The sequence below is a fragment of the Hirundo rustica genome, chromosome 1, assembly GCF_015227805.2.
Source record: "Hirundo rustica isolate bHirRus1 chromosome 1, bHirRus1.pri.v3, whole genome shotgun sequence".
Lineage (NCBI taxonomy): Eukaryota > Metazoa > Chordata > Aves > Passeriformes > Hirundinidae > Hirundo > Hirundo rustica.
Window position 1 is genome coordinate 66,469,136 of NC_053450.1, and position 18,183 is coordinate 66,487,318.

Consider the following 18,183-nt stretch of genomic DNA (forward strand, 5'->3'; position numbering starts at 1 on the left):
TGGAGAAAGGAATTGGGAGATAATGGCATTGCAAAGAAAGGAGACCAAAAGGAAAAAAAGTTGAAATTCAAACTAAAATTTGGCAGAAGAATCTGCTCTCTGTGGGTTTGTCCTGCCCCATTTGTAATGAAACTTGATATTCCTGAACACCTTCTTTCATCAAAGTATCTATCCCATCCCCTGTAATTACTGCTTTTGGTCATAATATAACTTTAGGTGCTGCCAACAGTGCACACCGTAGGCGTGCAATTAGGCTTCTGAGTTGTGCAGGTGTCGTGATGACACTTGAAAGTGTTTTAATTTTCTGCTTATTAAAACCCAGCCCTGGGGAAATGAATCTGGTCAATGCTAAAGATGAGCTTACTGATGTCAGGAACTGCCCATTATTTCAGAGGGTGGCATCTGCTGCTTCCACAGGGCCCTTTTGTGTACACACATGGATAATTTCTGATGGACGAATCTCAGTCTGAATGGTGGTGGCAGTGTCACTGATGGACAGAGCTGCCTGACAGGTGTCATGGCTTTGTGTGACAAGGAATGCATGGTTGCATGGCCCTTACCTGTCACTGAGAGTTCAGCTTCCAAGGTGGATTTTATGCTGTTTCAGGAAAAAAAGTGGGATTTGATCAGTGCTGTGGTTTGACTATGCCAGCAGCCTCTTTGAAAGGTGGGTAGTGGGAATGTGCAGCTGGGGTAGAAGAAGGGCGCAAAACTGCTGCACTTGGTGGCCACACAGCCTTTACAGGCCTGTGTGGACTCACATTTATTGTGAGATCTCAACTGTTTTCTTTGAAAGTTAAATAAGATGGGAGACTGCTGGAAAGGAAAACGTATTCTCAATAGTTGAGTGTTGCCTGCATTGTTTTCTCCATGTGTGATTTTACTCCAGAAAAATGTGCACGGCTTTTCACATGAGGCCAGCAGACTGATATGGTAAGACTGAGCACTCAAGTCACAAATGAGCCTCTAGGAGTTCTGCTCTAGCTGTAGAAAATGGTGGATAATAGTCTATCCTCCAAAATAAGATGGGCCAAGTGGGTGTCCTTTGCTTGAAATTTTGTTTTTCTTTTCCCCACCTTTTAAATAGGAAGAATGCTCCTATGAGATAAAGGAAGACTATGGAATATGTTGCTGTTTAAAGCACTCAATCACAACAGTGTTGTACCCTATTAAAAAATAATAAAAATCTGTGTTCTGTTATTAAAAACTTTAGCTAAAGAATTGAATTGGCTTATAAGTGAACACTCTTACACACTGAGCAAGACTGGGGCCAACCACAGTAATGTGGCTTGTACATCAAGTCCTTTGTTTCAAGAGATTCTTTTCAAAAAATCAAGAAATTTTCTTAAGAAATCAAAACCTAATAAATCCAGAGCTGATTTTTTAAGAATTTTTTTCAAGAATAAAGTGCTTGTCTTTTGCAGTTCAAATAATTTTTCTCAGAGTTTTTGTTTGTTTGATTTGGGGTGGTTTTGGGTTGGAGTTTTTATGGGTGCAGATTATTTCTGCTTTTAAGAGAGACATTTAGAAAAATCTTAAACTAAATAGGAAACTTTGGTTTTTTTGATTTTCTTTTTTTCAATTAAAAAAGCAAGCAGATTTTTGCTCTGTCCAGCAATTCTGTATATAAAAATCTAGACCTAAGATGCCATACTGCTCTGCACTCATCAAATACTGTCTCAGGCACAACAGACTGAACTTGGGGATAATAATTCAATTTACTACAAACAAAATCAGAGTGGGATGAGAAGTAAAATAAATCTTAAAACCACATTCCTACCACTCATGCCTCCTTCTCAGGCTCTACCTTCTCCCCTGCAGTGGCACAGGGAGACAGGGAAAGGGGATTTTGGTCAGTTTGCCACAGGTTGTTTCTCCTGCTGCTCAGGGAGAGGAGTGCTTCCCCTGCTCCAGTGTGGGGTCCCTCTCAGAGGAATCAGTTCTCCACAATTTTCTTCAGTGGACTTCCTATGGGCCACAGTTCCTCACTAATTGCTGCAGTACGAATCACTCTTCCCTGAGGTGCACTCCTTCAGGGTCACAGGTTCTACCAGCAAACCTGCTCCAGGTGTGGGTTTCTCTCTTCATGGGTCTGCAGGTCCCTGCCAGGAGCCTGCTCCACCATGGGCTTCTCACTGATTCACACTGATTCCTTTCTAGCATCCACCTGCTCCGGCATGGGATCATCCACAGGCTGCAGGTGGATCTCTGGCTCTCTTGTAGACTCCATGGGCTGCAGGGACAGAGCTGCTTCTCCATGGTCTGCAGGGGAATCTCTGCTCTGGTGCCTCCCCAGTACCAAAATCTAGCCACAGAAACCCAATACAGCAAGCTGTCTATTATTTATTAGCACATTTAGGATTGCAATATTTTTGAGGGGGTTTTGGTTTTTTCTTTCTGTGTTTGGTGTTGCTTTTTTTAATATATGATTGGTTCACAGTGTTCTCTGGCAGAAGTTGGTTAATCTGTTCTTCACAATGCCGTGGCACGGAGATTCTTTTCTTGTTCAGGGGAAATTTTACCAACCTTAGACTTCTGATTTCTGCTGCCTGTTTGGTACCATGTTGCACCAGTTCTTCTGTGATTCCTGTCACAGGGGATGTCTAGGCAGAAAATGGGGTGGCTGAATGGCAGCTGGTCGTGTAGAAACAGAGGGGCAGGTGAGAGTGTAGGCTGAAGTATGGGGTCTTATGGTTGCATCACAGCATCCCCTTCCTCTTTTTTCCCCATCCTAGTATATACTTACTTTGCCTTCTATTAGCTGATGTGGAAGCACAGTGTGCTGCTTTGTGGTGACAGCAGGGGCCAGAGCAGCCCCACGTGTCTGCGATCCATCCTTGCAGGCTGCCACTCCAGAGAAGGTCATTGCTCCCACTGTGGGCAAGGGAGGAGTGACCTGCTTATAATTAATTTGCTGCACCCACATCAAGGGCTGGAATTCATGTCTGTTCATGTTAGGAAATTTCATGTGCCTAAAGGATTTTTTAAACCCCCCCCAAACCTTAATCAGAAGTAGTTCTTAATGCTGAAAGGCTTTGAACTGATGAATTGGCAGCTTTTTTTATTAATGAGTTACATTAGGAAAAAAAACAATAAAAACAAACCAACCCAAATTAATTTCAATTAATAGCATCTTAAAATGTGTAAGTGTTGCAGGGTTTCACTTCTAAACTTTTCTTGTTTTCAGAAACAAGACACTGGACAGATTTTGTTGGATATGACCTATAACCAGCTGGGTGTGACAGAGAAGGAATATTTTGGTTTACAGCAAAATGAGACTTCTGTAGATTCACCTGTAAGTATAGTAAATAATAAATGTGTGTGCAGGTATATGTGTGTATAAATCTATACACATGTATGTATGCACACATATTCATGCACACACATGCACATAAAGAAACAGTATTTATTTGTAAGTATTTTTAATCCATCTAATAGTTTTTCATTTCACAGCGATGGCTTGAACCAAGCAAACCTATTAGAAAACAGTTAAAAGGTAAGACTTGTTTTTACTATCTTAATTGTAACTTTGTAGTTCTGTTTTCCTATGTTCTTAAGGCTAGAAGAAATGCATATTTCCAGATGGTAGATTTTTCTTCAAGAGCAAGTCTTGTGTCTGCCAGTCTTTTCAGCAGATGGTCTTATTTCCACTCAGGTAGGAGTAAGGAGAAGGAGATGGATCTGCTGAAAAGACTGGCAGACACAAGACCTGGTAGACCAGGTAGATCATGAACTCTGATGCTATAATAGCAGCTAAACCTGGTTTCTGAGCAGTGTTAGACATGCTTAGAGGGCCATGAAAGCAGTAGTCATGTTGTTGTGCCAGGGAATTCCTCCTGAGAGGGAAGCAAAGGAGGGGGTTTTGATTGAGGGAGTCATTGTCAGTTTTGTGTATAGGTTCTGGCAATTTCTTGTCTCACATACAATAAGAACCCCCAAATGTATAAATTTTTATTAGAAAACAACTAACCAGAAAACCAACACTACACACTTTCAGATGCATTTGTTGTTCTAGTATCTCTTGTTTTATACAGCTTTGGATAACACAGAATGCTTACCAAGAAGGACAGGCCAGCATAACCCTGGCCAGAGAGCAGCTTAGGAGGCCTGAGTGGCACTGTCCCAGTTTGTGCTGTGACACTTGAGCTTTGTTTTCCAGCACTCTCATTTCTACCTTGTGCTACAGATCATGCATTTTTATTTCAATTCATATGCAAAAGTAGCATATTGGACTTCTGTAATTTAATGTATTTATATGTAAGATAGAACTGAGCATTATCCCAGCTGAGACACCTTAAATACATTTAGTTCTTTTCTCTCTTCTAATACTTAGGGGGCAAAGGAAGCTCAGTAATGCCTTTTATGCAGACTAGCATATGCAAAGTACTTTAAATGAAAGCATTACTACATTTGAGAGTATTTTCTTCTCAAAGTTGGTGTTGGGGCATTGAGAGAGACTTACTCATAGTTTCTTTTAGTTTAATGAAAAAAATACATGAGATTTCTATGTGGTTGTTCATGTAATTTTTTCTGTAAATATAGAAATGAAAATATTAGACTCTTTCCAGTTTAAACTCTAGATTGATTTTCTCTTCTAAAATATTGCAGGAGGTTTTCCCTGCACACTTCATTTTCGTGTAAGGTTTTTTATACCTGATCCTAACACACTTCAGCAAGAACAAACCAGGTAACTTCTGTTTGATATTTGCTCCCATGAACAAGGAATGTGTCTTGCCCATGTCTGCAGCCTGGCAAGTTATGCTTTATTACATAGATAACTTTGTATTCTTAGTATTTAATGCATTTGGAATGGAGAGCTTGATGCTATGCTTATGGTGAGTAGTTTCTGATATACACAGCTAACAACTCTGAGATACAGCTGGAGTATAAGTTAGTACAAAGATGTAGGTGTTAAAAGTATGTTTATTTGCGTCTTGATTTTTTTTTTTTTTTTTTTTTTTTGAGTCTGTCTCTAGGTCTGAGTCTAGGTCTGTCTATCTAAGAAGTTTTGTGTCAACACTGAGTCAGTTTTGAACATGTGTAGTAGATTTGATGCTGAGGGTGTGGGAGGGTGGGGTTTATTTTTTGGGGGGAAGAACAGATAACAGTTCTTGTTTTCTAGTTTCCCCATTACTTGTAATATGCAAAAATGCATAATGCTTCAGTTTACAGTCGACTTCCAAATTTTTCTTTTTTAACCTGTCCTCTGAGGTTTTGGGGTGGTGGGGTGCATGAATTATGAGCAATTTTCAATTAATTTGTCACAAGATTTTTATTAAATACTTGTTTTGTTCAGTGCCTGTAATTTGGAGTTTCAAATTTGAAGGCACACATTAATCTGGCCATTAGTCTGGCATTTCTGTAGCACTTTGCTTATTTATTTCAGTGACTTGGGAATATAAATAGTACAGCATGTGAAATTGTATTTCTTGTAGAAAAATTGGCTTTTGACTTGTTTTGGTATTCGTTCGATTATTCTAAGATCTGCTCTTTAAGGTTCTTCACATGCCCACTCTTCAGTATCACTCTCAACTACCATTGTCAAACACACTAATAAGAGGAAGACTGAACTGCTCTTGGAGAGTTGTTTAAGAGTCTTTTGTCAGCATATGCTGCTAGAGAAATGTCTCGTCCTCCATTGAGTAGCTGTGAAATAGACTCATAGACTCTCACAGTCAACCTTGATTGAGATATTGAGATCTGTGGTTTTTTGTGTTTTTTTTTTTTTTTGTTTGTTTGTTTTTTTTTTTTTTAAAAAAAAAAAAAAAAAAAAAAAAAAAAAAAAGTTGCATTCAAAATGAGTATTCCAGGGAGAAAAAGAGCCCAGTTCAGTAGTGGTTTGGTTTTCTGTTGCGTTAATTGCAACATTAATACTGTGGCCCTGGAGTTTTGGTAGAGGCTGCCAAAGATCCTTAAAAATGTTATGAGACTAAGTGGGTGTATGATTGCATATTTGTAAATGCCACTAATACTTGTTCATCTGTGTGTATAGTTTGCTGGGAAATCTAATGAAATAAAAGTAATATATGTAGCTATTTAAATGATATAATTTCAAAATAAATGCACATTTGTTTCTTTTCCAAAAAAAATCTTTTCTAGGCACTTATTCTTTCTGCAGTTGAAGACTGATATTGCAGAAGGAAGGTAATAAGAAGAATCTTAAATTTCTCTATAATTCTTTCTAAAATAAAATTAAAAAGCTTTTTACCTGAGGGTATTGTTACTGTAAAATCATCCCATAAATATGCCTTCTGAAACATTGCTGGGAAATGTTACAAATTTTCTCAAAGCTCACTTAGTAAGAACAGTTGACAAGTCAGTTGTGAATGAGCTGTAGGAGATGCTGTGTCAACAGGCACGACACCAGCCACAGAGATATTTAGGCAGGGTTTGGTGTGCCAGGCATGGAATTCCAAACCTGGGCACCCACTACCTAGTGCAGTAATCAGGAGTAGCAACAGGCAGTTCCATGCTATCATTGCTCTTCATTTCAGGGTTATATTGCCTGTATGGTGGGCATATATTCAGTGGTTTATTTGGGTGTGATTTCTGTGTGTTTGTACACTAAAAAAAAGTAAAAAGGAAAACATGCTCCAAGTATTTGCTGCCAAATGTCAGTTGCCTACAGGTGTTGGCTTTTTTCTTTATAGAGTCAGTTTTGGTCATAAAATCAGAGTTGTCTTTGTGCTTGGCATGTGGGTGATTTTAGTGTTTGTGTCTAGTTTTAAATACACCAGAATGCAGCTATTAAAGTGATGTCCAAATCCCCATAAAAGTGTCTTCTCCTTTTTCTTTCCTGAATGATCATCCAGCAAGAATTTGAGCATGTCCTTTTCCAATTAGTTTTTTCTGTTCACTTAAGGGTTTAATATCCAGTTGTACTGTCCTTTAACAATCAAACTTAGTAAGAAAGAATCAGATACTCTTTGAAGATAAATTAGTCTTTGCACACCAAACTAATTGTGTGACAGTTTCAATAAGATATATATACAGCCTATGTTTAAATAAAATTATTTCCTTTCCAGGTTGTCATGCCCCATTGATTCTGCTGTTCTCCTGGCATCTTATGCAGTACAATGTAAGTAATAACCAACCATTATTTTGTTAAGAAATTTATTTGACCAACTACTTTCTTGGCTGTTTGGCACTGAAAAGTCAGGAGAGATTTCTTTCCTTATCTATTTGTGCAGACTATTCAGTGTGCAGGTGCAGGTTATTAAAGCAGCCTCCAGAGACAGTTTAAAAAGAAAAAGAATACTTTTTAGGCCTGTCAAAAAAAGAATTGATACAAGAATAATGTTGCTGTTTATGTGTGCTGCTGACTGCTGACAAAAAAGTCAGGTTTGCTTTGTCACTGGAAACAAAACCATGAAACTTACTGCGTATTACAATAGCTAGGAGAAAGCATTCCAAAGGAATAAGTGGTCATCTACAGAACAGATAAGAGGAAGGTAAACTTATGATTAAGAAACTACAGTGTTCTTACACAATGTTTGTTTCATGGAATTTGGTTTGTTAGTTATGTAAAACTGGCCTTTGCAATACATTTAAGGCGACTCTGCATATAAGAACTTACATCCTTCTCATCTGCCTTCAACTGGCAAAAAAAATTCGTGTGATGATGCTAGAAAAACATCTTCTGTAGAAAAATCAAATTGGAGTCTTACAATGCCGCACAAGCATCCTCAACAGATAGTAAAAAACAGCTGGAGGAAGACCTTTCTCCTTAAACAAATAAAGAAAAAAAAAAAAAACCACAGGTTAAGGGTTTCGTGAAGTTTGCATATTTGTTAAATATTTGGGGGAAAGTATGCAAGAATAGTTGTATAATTATTTGGCTGAATCTCATTTCTTTTATGGAAAGGCTAACAAGGCCCACAGAAACAACTGAGGTAATTTTTGTTTGAAATAAGAACCAAGCTAAAATAATTTAAGTGTGGTTTTCAAAGAAGAATGTGATAAACTCTTAGTATCTATTGAAACTCTAAGAGTCTATGAAACATTTGCCTTTTTTTTTTAAGCATGTCATATGTTGCACCCTTTTATAAAATGAAACTGTAATCAGATTCAAGCTTCAGTAAGAGCAATTGAAATTTTCCATAGTATGTGACAGTCAGTTTTGGAGCCAAATGAAATGCATCCCGCTCTGGTGTTTCTGAAGCCCAGTAAAGACACTTGAAGGCTGAACCACTCTGCACCATTAGGATTGCTAAATGAACTATTGGTGATCCAATTGTGCTAGAGCTCAAAAATGAAGAATGCAAAGGTTTTATCACAAGGTGAAAGTAATCATGCCATATCTAGTGTACTCCAAATCTCAAAGTTGTCCCAGTTTCCCCTTCAGTTTTATGAATGTTCCGTTTTTAGTGTTTAGGCAGGGATAGCTACTAATGCAGTTTTCTGTACTAAAGGAGGATGATAGAAGGATACTGAAGATTGTCAAAGGGTGCTAGTGTGTTTTGATAATTGTTTTTCACGCTGGATTCTGGATTTCCCATTGAGCTATTTGCCTGTTTTTTCTAACTCCTGATAGTGCTGCTTTTACCAGGTGGTGGGGATTTTGATGTTTGTTTGTTTGTTTCTTTTCGATTAAAAAAAACTAAGCACAAAAGAAAACAAACCCAAAAGTTACCTTATTTTGATATCTGATTTCCTTTCTGTTGCTGTTTGTATGATACTGATATAATGATATTTATTCTCTGCATTGGTAAGGAATGAAATGTTCAATAGAAAGATATACTCCCTTAAGGGTGTTTGTTTTTTTGGTGTGTTTTTCATTTTGTTTTGTTTTTATTTTGTTTGTTTGTTTGTTTTTGCTTTTACCTGAAGATGATGGCATAGGAAAGACATTTTTGAAATCAGGGGTTTCAGCCTCCTTATTGAGTCATGTTTGCTGTGATTCCTGTCAATTGAAACTGTTTTAAGTAGTTTTCTATTAGTGTTTTAATTTCTAATCATACTTAGTAAGAAGAGCTGAATTTCTTGGTGTGAGAAATCCATTGTTCGAGGTTGCCATGAATCAGTTCTAGCTGAGCTATTTACTGCCACTTCTTGTTGGCTTTCAGGCTGCTCTCTCCTTCTGTGGCTTCCCTTCTATGCAGAAGGGGAAATCCTTGTTATCTGACAGCCTTGTGGGTTGTTTATTTAAAAGGTGTAGCAGTTGTTGCTGATGGGAGGGCTGAAGCAGATCTCTTTCACAGCGTATGAAGTCAGGTGTTTGATATTTCTGCTCTTGCTTCTTAACTGAAGTTTTTCTGTACGATTGTCCTTCAGATGCTTTGTATGGGTTTTGCAAGGGGTCAGTTTTTGGTGGTATCTGCTGTGCTGCTGGGATGCTGCCTCTCTGTAGTGCCCTTTCTGCAGGCATGTGGTTCTGAAATAAAGCTCTGGTGTGTCCCTCTGCCCTGCTGCTGCACACCCTGCGTTGCCTGGCGGGGCTAAGTTACAGGGGAATGCAAGTGGGTGTGAATACTGTGTTTGAGTAACATGTGACTGAACCTGATTACGAGCATAGTTCAGACACTTCAAGAATAAGTTGTTAGTGTATTATCAGGAATGTGCTTTGTGACAAAGCAGTCAGTGGATTTTGAAATATTTTTTTTAAGAACTTGTTAAGGTGCATTTCAAATAATTTCATCACTGTCGAATTGGAAGGAGAGACTCATACTGAAAAATCTTCATGACAAATCACGCGTTTTTGCTAGTGTGAAATGGGAATATTGTACCCTCTATAAAACCAAATAAGGAAACCTATACAGTATGACTATTCCTGTTTTTAATTTCAAATGTCACAAAGTTGATTTATCACCACTTGTTTTCCATCACTTCTTGTTGCAAATTACCATTTCCAGGCCATTGTTTAAATTCCCAGCTCTGGTATGTAAGAAATCCCATGGGTTTCATGAGAGTACGCTCTTATGTTAATAAATCCATTGCTGACTTGGGACTTGGATCTGAAGCACAGCAATAAAACCAGCAAAGATTATATGAATGCTTCTAAGCTTGTTTTTTCCTGAGCATCAGTTGCTCTTTTCTCCTGTGGTACTGCTCCTCTCAGCCCTGCTTTGAGGACCAGGAATCATCTCTAGCAAACTGCTGTCTTTGGGACTTTGTTCAGAAAGGGATTGATTGGTTGCTAGGGATTCAAATGGACTTTAAACTCGTCTAAGGAAAGAAAGGCTGATGATGATGAGGAGTCAAGGAAAGCTGAATTTTGTGTGAAAGTCTCTCAGGAACTGGGAATAAGAGAATTAGAATTTTGGGAAGGCCAGAAGATTGATATCCCAGAGGCAGAGGTGGGCGCTAAGACTTAGAGAAACATCGACAGCGGCTCCCCAGTGAGGCCTGACTCTTTCTTCTAACCCACCTTCCTTTTTCCTCACTTTATAGAAATTAGGTTGACTGCTCAGACTTCCTAGTTTATGGAGACCTTTCGCTTTTCATGGTCAGCATTTGGGAATTTTTCTGTGTGTGCTCCCCACCCATGCCTTCTTGAAGTGAAATAGTTCTCAGAAGGACATCTCATGTAAGCTGAGAGATTTGCTTACAGATCTACAGAGCTTAGGTTTCTGTTTCTTTCCAAGGCATCTTTAACCTTGTGCCTTAGAATCAAAATCAGATTGGATTAATAGAGAGAACTTTCAGCTGGATTTCCAGTGTTTGAAATTACTAGATATGTTGAGTATTCTGAGGATTGTGTATATGCCACATCTGTTCTTCTGAAGCATGCATCAGTGCTGTTCAGTCAGAGGTACCATTTATCATATCTTACAGTACCTGTCATCAGCAGTGCCAGTGTTATATGTGTGATGGTGATGAAACTCCCAATACAAGAATCAGCTTGGAGAGATTAATTGAAATACATTCCGATTTCCTTCCATATGGTTCACTGAATTCTAGATTGCTGCTCCTGAGCTTGTTGGTATCTCTGTACAACAGAACTTCTGAGAATGTCCTGATTGTTTATATACCGCACCTTTCCAGCTCTTTTGGGCTAGTTTTCCTCAATTATATTTTACAGTTGTGTTAGGCAATACAGAGACCATTTCAGGAGATCATTCCTTCAAGCATTGTTTATGTGATGGTCTTCCATTAAGCCACAAATAATATTTTGAACTGTAACGCTTCAAAACAAGGTACAATCTCCAGAGTGGAGAACCCCAGACTGGGATTCTGGCCAATGCTGTAGCTGAAGGAGCTGACTTTCTACAGTGCCTCAACCGACTTTCTGCAGACTTGATACTATTCTTCTGTGCTCTTAAGTTGGATGAACCTATTAAATATTTTTATGTAACATAACTAAAAAAGAGGAAATAAGAGTTTCCCAAGTTGTCCATGTAATACAGTGTTATTACACTCATGGTAACAACCTCAAGTTGCACCAGGAAAGGTTTAGTTTCTGTTTTATGAAAAATTTCTTCACCAAAAGGGTTGTTTGGAAGAGGCTGTTCAGGGAAGTGGTAGAGTCATCATGCCAAGGAGGTATTTAAAAATTTGTAGATGTGGCATGGAGGGATATGGTTTAGTGACGGGCTTGGTAATGCTGGGTTAAGGGTTGTGCTCAATGATCTTAGAGGTCTTGTGCAACCGAAATGACTTTGTGATTCTCAAACGAGTAGTGGTGAATGCTGAGAAACAACATATATGGCAGAGGATCAGATGCATTAGTTTGGCAAAGCCTCACAATGTTTTGGGAGTACTGGTAACTATTCCTTTAAGTCTTTTATCCCAATACTTTCTCAGAATGAATACTCTTTGTACTTTGGATTATACTTTGCTTTACTCAGTATTTTGATTGTGTCTGTATGGTTTCTGAAGTACAGGTTGTATTTGAGATGCAGAAACAGCAATTCAGTATAATTTATATTTTCTAATTTGTTTCTTCCTTTTCCTTGTGACTACTTTTTTGTGTTCTTTAACAGTGTCTGGGTTTTGAGCTGCTGAATTTCATTTTTTTAGTTCTTTTAATAAAAGGCATTACAATGGCTGGCTCATTTTTCATTCTGGAGTGGTAAATGACTTGGAGACTACCATTGTGCATTCACAGTTTTCTTTTTTTTTCCTCTACAAATGTTCCTTTGTTTTTATTAATGCCTGATTTCTCATTCTATCTTACCACAAAATGGCCAGCTGTTGTAAGTGGTCATAAGCAGCTATTTACAATCGTGCCTAGGCTGAACATTTTGTAAGGGCTCTTGAGTGTGAAGCATTATTTCCTTTTACAAAACAAGTTAGTTTTAACTCCCATGATAGCTAGTTCTACTTGTCCTGTAGGGACATTACAATTACTTAAGGGTTGAGGGGGTTAGTGTTCATCTTCACATCCCTACTTGCATACAGGTTCCACTTGTTGAAACAACTTTCCTTTTCTCAACATTCACTTCTGAGGGTTTTGGTCCTTTTAGGAATTTCTCTCTGAAAACCATTTTCAACATGGTGTCATTTTCCACATTCCAATGTATCTTTTTATTCTGTCTTTAATACATGTCTATATTTTCATGTTCGTTCTTTAAAACTGAATTCTGCTGTAGCAGATTGTTTTCTGATTCCTGAAGTATTTTAATACTTGAATAATTTGTAGTTACTATTGAGAAACAGTTTATGCAAGGAAGTTCATCTTTTTCTGTTCTTGTTTTGTGCCAAGAAGCAATCATTTAAAATTTCTAAACTGATTAAATTGTATAGATTAAGTATCTTTTCTTTTTGTACCTCAGTGTTCATATGAAGATAATTTAATCATTAGCCTTTAATACTACATTTCACCCTCATCTCAAGAATGTGAGTCATTACTGCTGTCCTGATTTGGAGACCAGTCATGTGATCCTAACTATGTTTTAATCCTGGACTGAAGTTTTATACCTGAGGATTTTTTTACAATTTAAATGCAAAACTCTTCCTGTGGTTTGTTTATTCTCTTCCCCTGTGAAGCTGATCTTTATATGTAGTTATCCTTTTTTTGAAACAGGCAACTCAATTCACTTTTGTGCTTAATTCGTGTGACCTAAAATATTAAAACTGCAAAAAAGTTAGAAATTCAGTATGAATTTGCTTGATTTTTTTCTGGTGCACTTCTCAGGTCTATAGAAAGTTGATATTAAACCTGTTTCTAAAGACTACCTTTTGTAGGCATTCAATTTCTCCATAGGATCTATAACTGATTTCTCATCATGGTTAGCCAATGAGCCATTCATACATTTTCCTTCTTGAACCTGAAGTTACTTGAAATGTGCAGAAATAGGTTCTGGTGCTATTACTTTGCGTTCAGCTTTTAAATTATTATTTACAGGCTAAGTCTGTAGAATTGGAGAACAATGTCATCTGCACCTTGGAGGATATCTGGACAAATGACTTTTGAAAAAAGTCTGAAGAATATATGGCTTGTTTTGGCTTCAATAAGGCATAGACAGATCCCATGCTCTGTAAACACACACCTCAAGACTTGTGTTTCAAGCACTTACAAGCTCTTATTTTATTGAAAGTTTGTAGAACTAGTGTTCTGGCATGTCAGCATGGCTGCTTGGCTATTGAACTCTTGCTAGAAATAAAAAAATAAATATCCTCTTTTTACAGAATATGGTCTTATAAATGAATGGTCCATCATGTTCCTTTCTATAAAGCTTTTCATATTAGATATCTAACTCTAAAATACAGTATTCTGATATTCAAATATCAGAGGGTTTTTGTTTGATTTTTGACTCATCCTTGGTTCCACTTTCTTTCACTTTGCTCTATATTGTTTGCCAGTTATAATAAGTCAAAGAGCAACAGTGGTCTAGAATGGAGAAAGGTTAAAATAATTTTTTTTATACTCTGTCTCCATTGAGTTAGTATATGCTGACTCATGATCAGAGAAGCAACTGTGTCAGGAGAAACTCAGATTAGAAATAGGTCTTTAATATTTCTTGCCCTTCTGCTGTTTTCTGGAGAAATCCAGTGAAGAGACAGAAGCGTCATGGGTTATTATTCTTGCTGATGTCTCAATATATACTAACTTTTTTTTTCCTGCTTGGATAATTAAATCTTACACAAGATCATTAGCCTTGCAAGATGTTTCTCTTCTACTGTAACAGCTGGCTAGGGAGTTGTAGAAGCTAAATTGCTCCCCTTGTTGGCATGGCCTCAGGTAGTAGCAAGAGGGGAAAAAAACTGAGTAGCCTATTTAGAAGATTAGAAAGAATTTTCTACCTCATGACATATGAAGGAATAGCAGTTGTCCCCTTTAGAGAAGGTAAAATTACAGTAAAAATATCTTTCCTATTGCGAAGAAAATTGAAGTAGAAAACTACGTTATCTTATTCCTGACAATCTAGTCTTTTCCCAGTGGCAAGATTGGAATTCAAACTAGATGCAACAAACCTTAGAGATGTAGATTGTTTCATAGAAAATATGGGTTGTGTTAATGACTAGTAAAGGAAATGATCCTCAGTCAACTACTGTAATTGTAAAATTGTGGGTTTTATTTTACACTGTTACTAACGTGTTACTTAATTCTAAAAGTTCCAAATTTTTTGCTTTTATTGTTGTTGCCTTAGACTTAGCATTGGCAGGCTTGGACTTTTGTCAGTATATGGATATTCCTAAACATTATTTCAGTTTCTTATGATACTTCTGCATCTTCTGTCTTAGTTGTTTGGGTTTGGGGTTTTTGCTTGTTTGTTTTGTTTTCATTTACTTTTTCTCATTCTTGTTTTTTGTTCTTCATCAGGTAAATTTTACAGTAACGTTCAAATATGTGTCTTGACTCTCATGCTAAGTATTTAGTCCTTTGCCTAATTTTTGCTAATTAATTTAAAGTTTAGGCTACCTTTAAAAAGCAAGAAGTATGCAAGACCATCTGCATTCAAAGTAAATTAGTTACTTTCTATAATTCCCATTTTTATTTAAATATTTCTCTTGATGCAGACTATTACTGTGCAACTATATTAGCTTTTGAAAATCGTGTTAATATTGATAGTATATCCTAAAAGTGTGCTCTTGAACTTTTATTTAGTTGAGGAGCTTTCAATGCTGAATTGTTTGCAGCCTATCAATTAGCTTCTTTTTTGTTAATTTGCAAATCATATCAATAACTTGTGGGAAACTTTAAGGCTTTAGAATCACTATTCCATACTCCTTATGAAAAAGAAGGTTAATACAGGTTATAGTTATTTACTTTTTGTACTTTTGGTAAGGTTATGTGTCAGTCAGCAGTTATTTCACAAGTTCTGTTCAGTAATTCACACCTGAATTTCTGGAACAGTGCCATAGTTTGCAGTAGAGCAATTTCCACCTTTATTTGTGAAGAGTGGATGCTTTCTAAGTGACAGATCTTCTTGAAGATTTCTAATATGTTCTAGTCAAGTAAATGTATCAAATTGATTTCGTTTGCCATCTCTTTCTGAAGCAGTTTGGGGTTCTCTGATGTTAGAGTACTGCCACGTCTGTGTCGGCATGGCACATGACATCTGTCTGGTGCTGTTAGAGCTTGTGATGCAAAAGTGAGGCTACATAAGTAACTGAATAAAGTACTGAGTCATTCAGTGCCTGAGGTTATAGTTATGGTAAGTGTATTTTGACAAAAAATCTTTTCTCGCTGAGGTCATACAGTTCCCTATGTTCAACACTTCTTGTCTGTTGGGAAATAATTAGTAATTTCTGCATCTTCCCATATGTGTATGTGTTTTATGAGAAGGAATTTCTTCTAAACAAAAATCCAATTAACTATGAAAATTTTGTATATGTGTTTCTTGTTTCTTAACAGCACAACTTGGAGACTATAATGCTTCAGTGCATTGTTCAGGATATCTGTCAAATTTCAGCTTTATACCGGAGCAGAACAAAGATTTTCTTACCAAAGTGGAAACGCTACATGAGCAACACAGGTAATGTGAACTTTAAGTTCCTTCTCACCTCTTGAGCTTTTAAAGAAAAAAAAAAAAATGTCAAAAGGAAGACTCAAGTTCTTAATAGTTCCATTACAACAGCCAGTTGTATTTCATATAGCTTCTGTTAAATGAAGTACTTGGTTTTATCATAGAGGTGCTAGTTTAATTATATTCAGAGTATGATGCTAATGTGTTGAAATATTTAAATAAATTTCTAGTTATAACCTCCAGTAAATTAGTTAGCCTTAAGCATTATTAAAGGCAACAATCTGGAACACTATGCTAGATGTTTGAGGGGTTTGCTGCATGAAGGACATTTAATAATTTTTCGAATTCTATAGATTTTTTTGTCTATATAAGGAAAAAAACCTCAAAGAAATGCCATAACCATAAAACACTTCAATTAACTTTGTGCTTTCATTCCCCTCTCCTGAGTGTAATACAGATTATTCCAGTCAGTGCGCTGCTAATTATTTTTTCTGACCCTGCTGATTTGTTTCTTGTAAGACTGCAGCTTTGGAATTAGTGGTGTTGATCAGATACTTGCAAGCTGAATGCAAATATACTAATCTAAAATTGTCTGTGAGCAAATGAAATCCAAATCTCCGTAGACTTGTTTTCTCTGTCTGTATCTTAACTGCAGCAGAGCTAATTCCCCTCCCTCTTAGTTTCTTTGATTTATACCCTGAAATATTTCCATTTTCTTCTCTTCCTAATGTCCCTCAGCTGTTTTCTTCTCATCTTTCAGTACTCCTACTTTTCCCTCTTGTTTCTTTACTGCTAGTGGGTGTAGTGAGTAGTTCTGAACTTCCCGTGTGCTCCCTAGCCATCCAGAACAGGCATTGTCATTTATGGGGCAAAAGAAGATAACCACTGAACTCTTAACTCCAGCTGCCCTTTCTGTTGCAGATACTAATCTGGACTGCTTTCTGAACAGTTCATGTTCAGGCACATAATAGCTGATGCCTCTACTCCTTCCAAATTGATTTGCAGTTTCCAGTAGACTCAGTAGTTTTTTGAGGTGGATTTTAGACAGGAATGAATAAATCTGCTTGTCTTTAGGAAGCAGTCATCTTGGAGACCACTGAGGGAAGTTTCTGAAGAGTCTTGGAGTGGCGGGGTTGAGCTCATGTGTGTTTAGTGCTGTGGTAGCTAGAGATATAAAACTGGTTATGTTCTGCAGAGGGAAGATCAGAAGTTAGCAGTGGTCCGGACTAAGGTGTGCTGGGGTCTGTTGGAAGGACTCCTTTCTTCTCTGGGTCCTTTCAGTGATATCAATGCTTTCATTGAGTGTCTTTGGTGGGATGAAGCCTTGATGGTGGAGAAGTTCACCTTCTGTACTGGACTTAACAGAGATGTTGGTAATTGAAGATCTGAATAAAAATACTGAGTAGCTTGGACTGGAAAAAATATTCCTTTATTAACACTTCTTTTGAGACTTAGCTCTTAAGGCTGATTTACTGCAGAGTGCAAGGAGAGGCAGACAAATTATTGTTTATCCTGGCAGTATTTCTTGCATACTCCTTTGGCATTCATAGAGAATACTTACGTCTCGGACATGAATTTGACTAGATCAATGCCAAGAACATACTTGACAAGAATGATCCTGGTGTTCACCAGAACTGCTGGGAAGGAAGGATGGAAAGGAAGAATTTTTTTTTTTTTTTACCCTTTAGAGAATATTGTTGCTTTGAAATGAGATTTCTGTTAATCTGGAATAAAAAATACTGCTGTAAACCATATAGGTTATCTATAAATTATTATAGCTTTGAATTTGGTATTCTTAGATTACAGGGTTTCAAAGCAAACCTTATCTATCCTTTTTTCAGTTTTTAGTGTCTATCCTTTGAGAAACTTTCACAAAGGAAAATAAAAAGTATTGAATTGCTGAAATACAGACTTGAGAAGTTCTGACTTGTAACTCAATGCAAGGTTTTTGTTCCCTAGGTTTTATGTTGCTTTGCAAAATCTGAGGAAGTATTCCCTGAACAAGCCCATGTCACATTGTTCAGTGGATAGTATGTATCTGTTAAGAAAGCAGCTATTGTCATATTGAATTGGTGTAGCTTCAGAATTTTTCCTTCTCTGCTCATCCCTAAATCCATAGAGGATTTTTTCTGTATGTATGTATGTATGTATGTAGTTGGTTCTAACGTAGTTTTCCTGCCGTATTTTGCTTAGTTAGAGAAGTAGCCTGAGATCTTAGGATGAAGTTATTGTCCAAATTGATAAGGTTTTCATAGTGCTTGCTAGATACAACCATCAGTTTGAAGAGAAGGATGCATTTGAAACTAAATAGGATGCTTGTAATTCCAGATGA

General features: G+C 37.2%; 1 protein-coding gene across 3 annotated transcripts in view; it reads left to right on the forward strand.

Annotated features, from left to right (window-relative positions):
- Window positions 1-18,183, forward strand: part of PTPN3 (protein tyrosine phosphatase non-receptor type 3) — a 103,233-nt gene that overhangs the window by 19,371 nt on the left and 65,679 nt on the right. For 2 of the 3 annotated variants that reach the window (XR_005702372.2, XM_040074248.1), the window contains exons 3-8: window positions 3,188-3,295; window positions 3,439-3,496; window positions 4,609-4,687; window positions 6,100-6,144; window positions 7,026-7,078; window positions 15,740-15,860. Coding sequence is in view for 2 of the 3 variants with exons in the window: in XM_040074248.1 (XP_039930182.1) it covers window positions 3,188-3,295; window positions 3,439-3,496; window positions 4,609-4,687; window positions 6,100-6,144; window positions 7,026-7,078; window positions 15,740-15,860 (464 nt within the window). In the remaining variant the exon portion in view is untranslated. The remainder of the gene's footprint in view (window positions 1-3,187; window positions 3,296-3,438; window positions 3,497-4,608; window positions 4,688-6,099; window positions 6,145-7,025; window positions 7,079-15,739; window positions 15,861-18,183) is intronic. The other variant, XM_040074259.1, reaches the window with a different exon arrangement.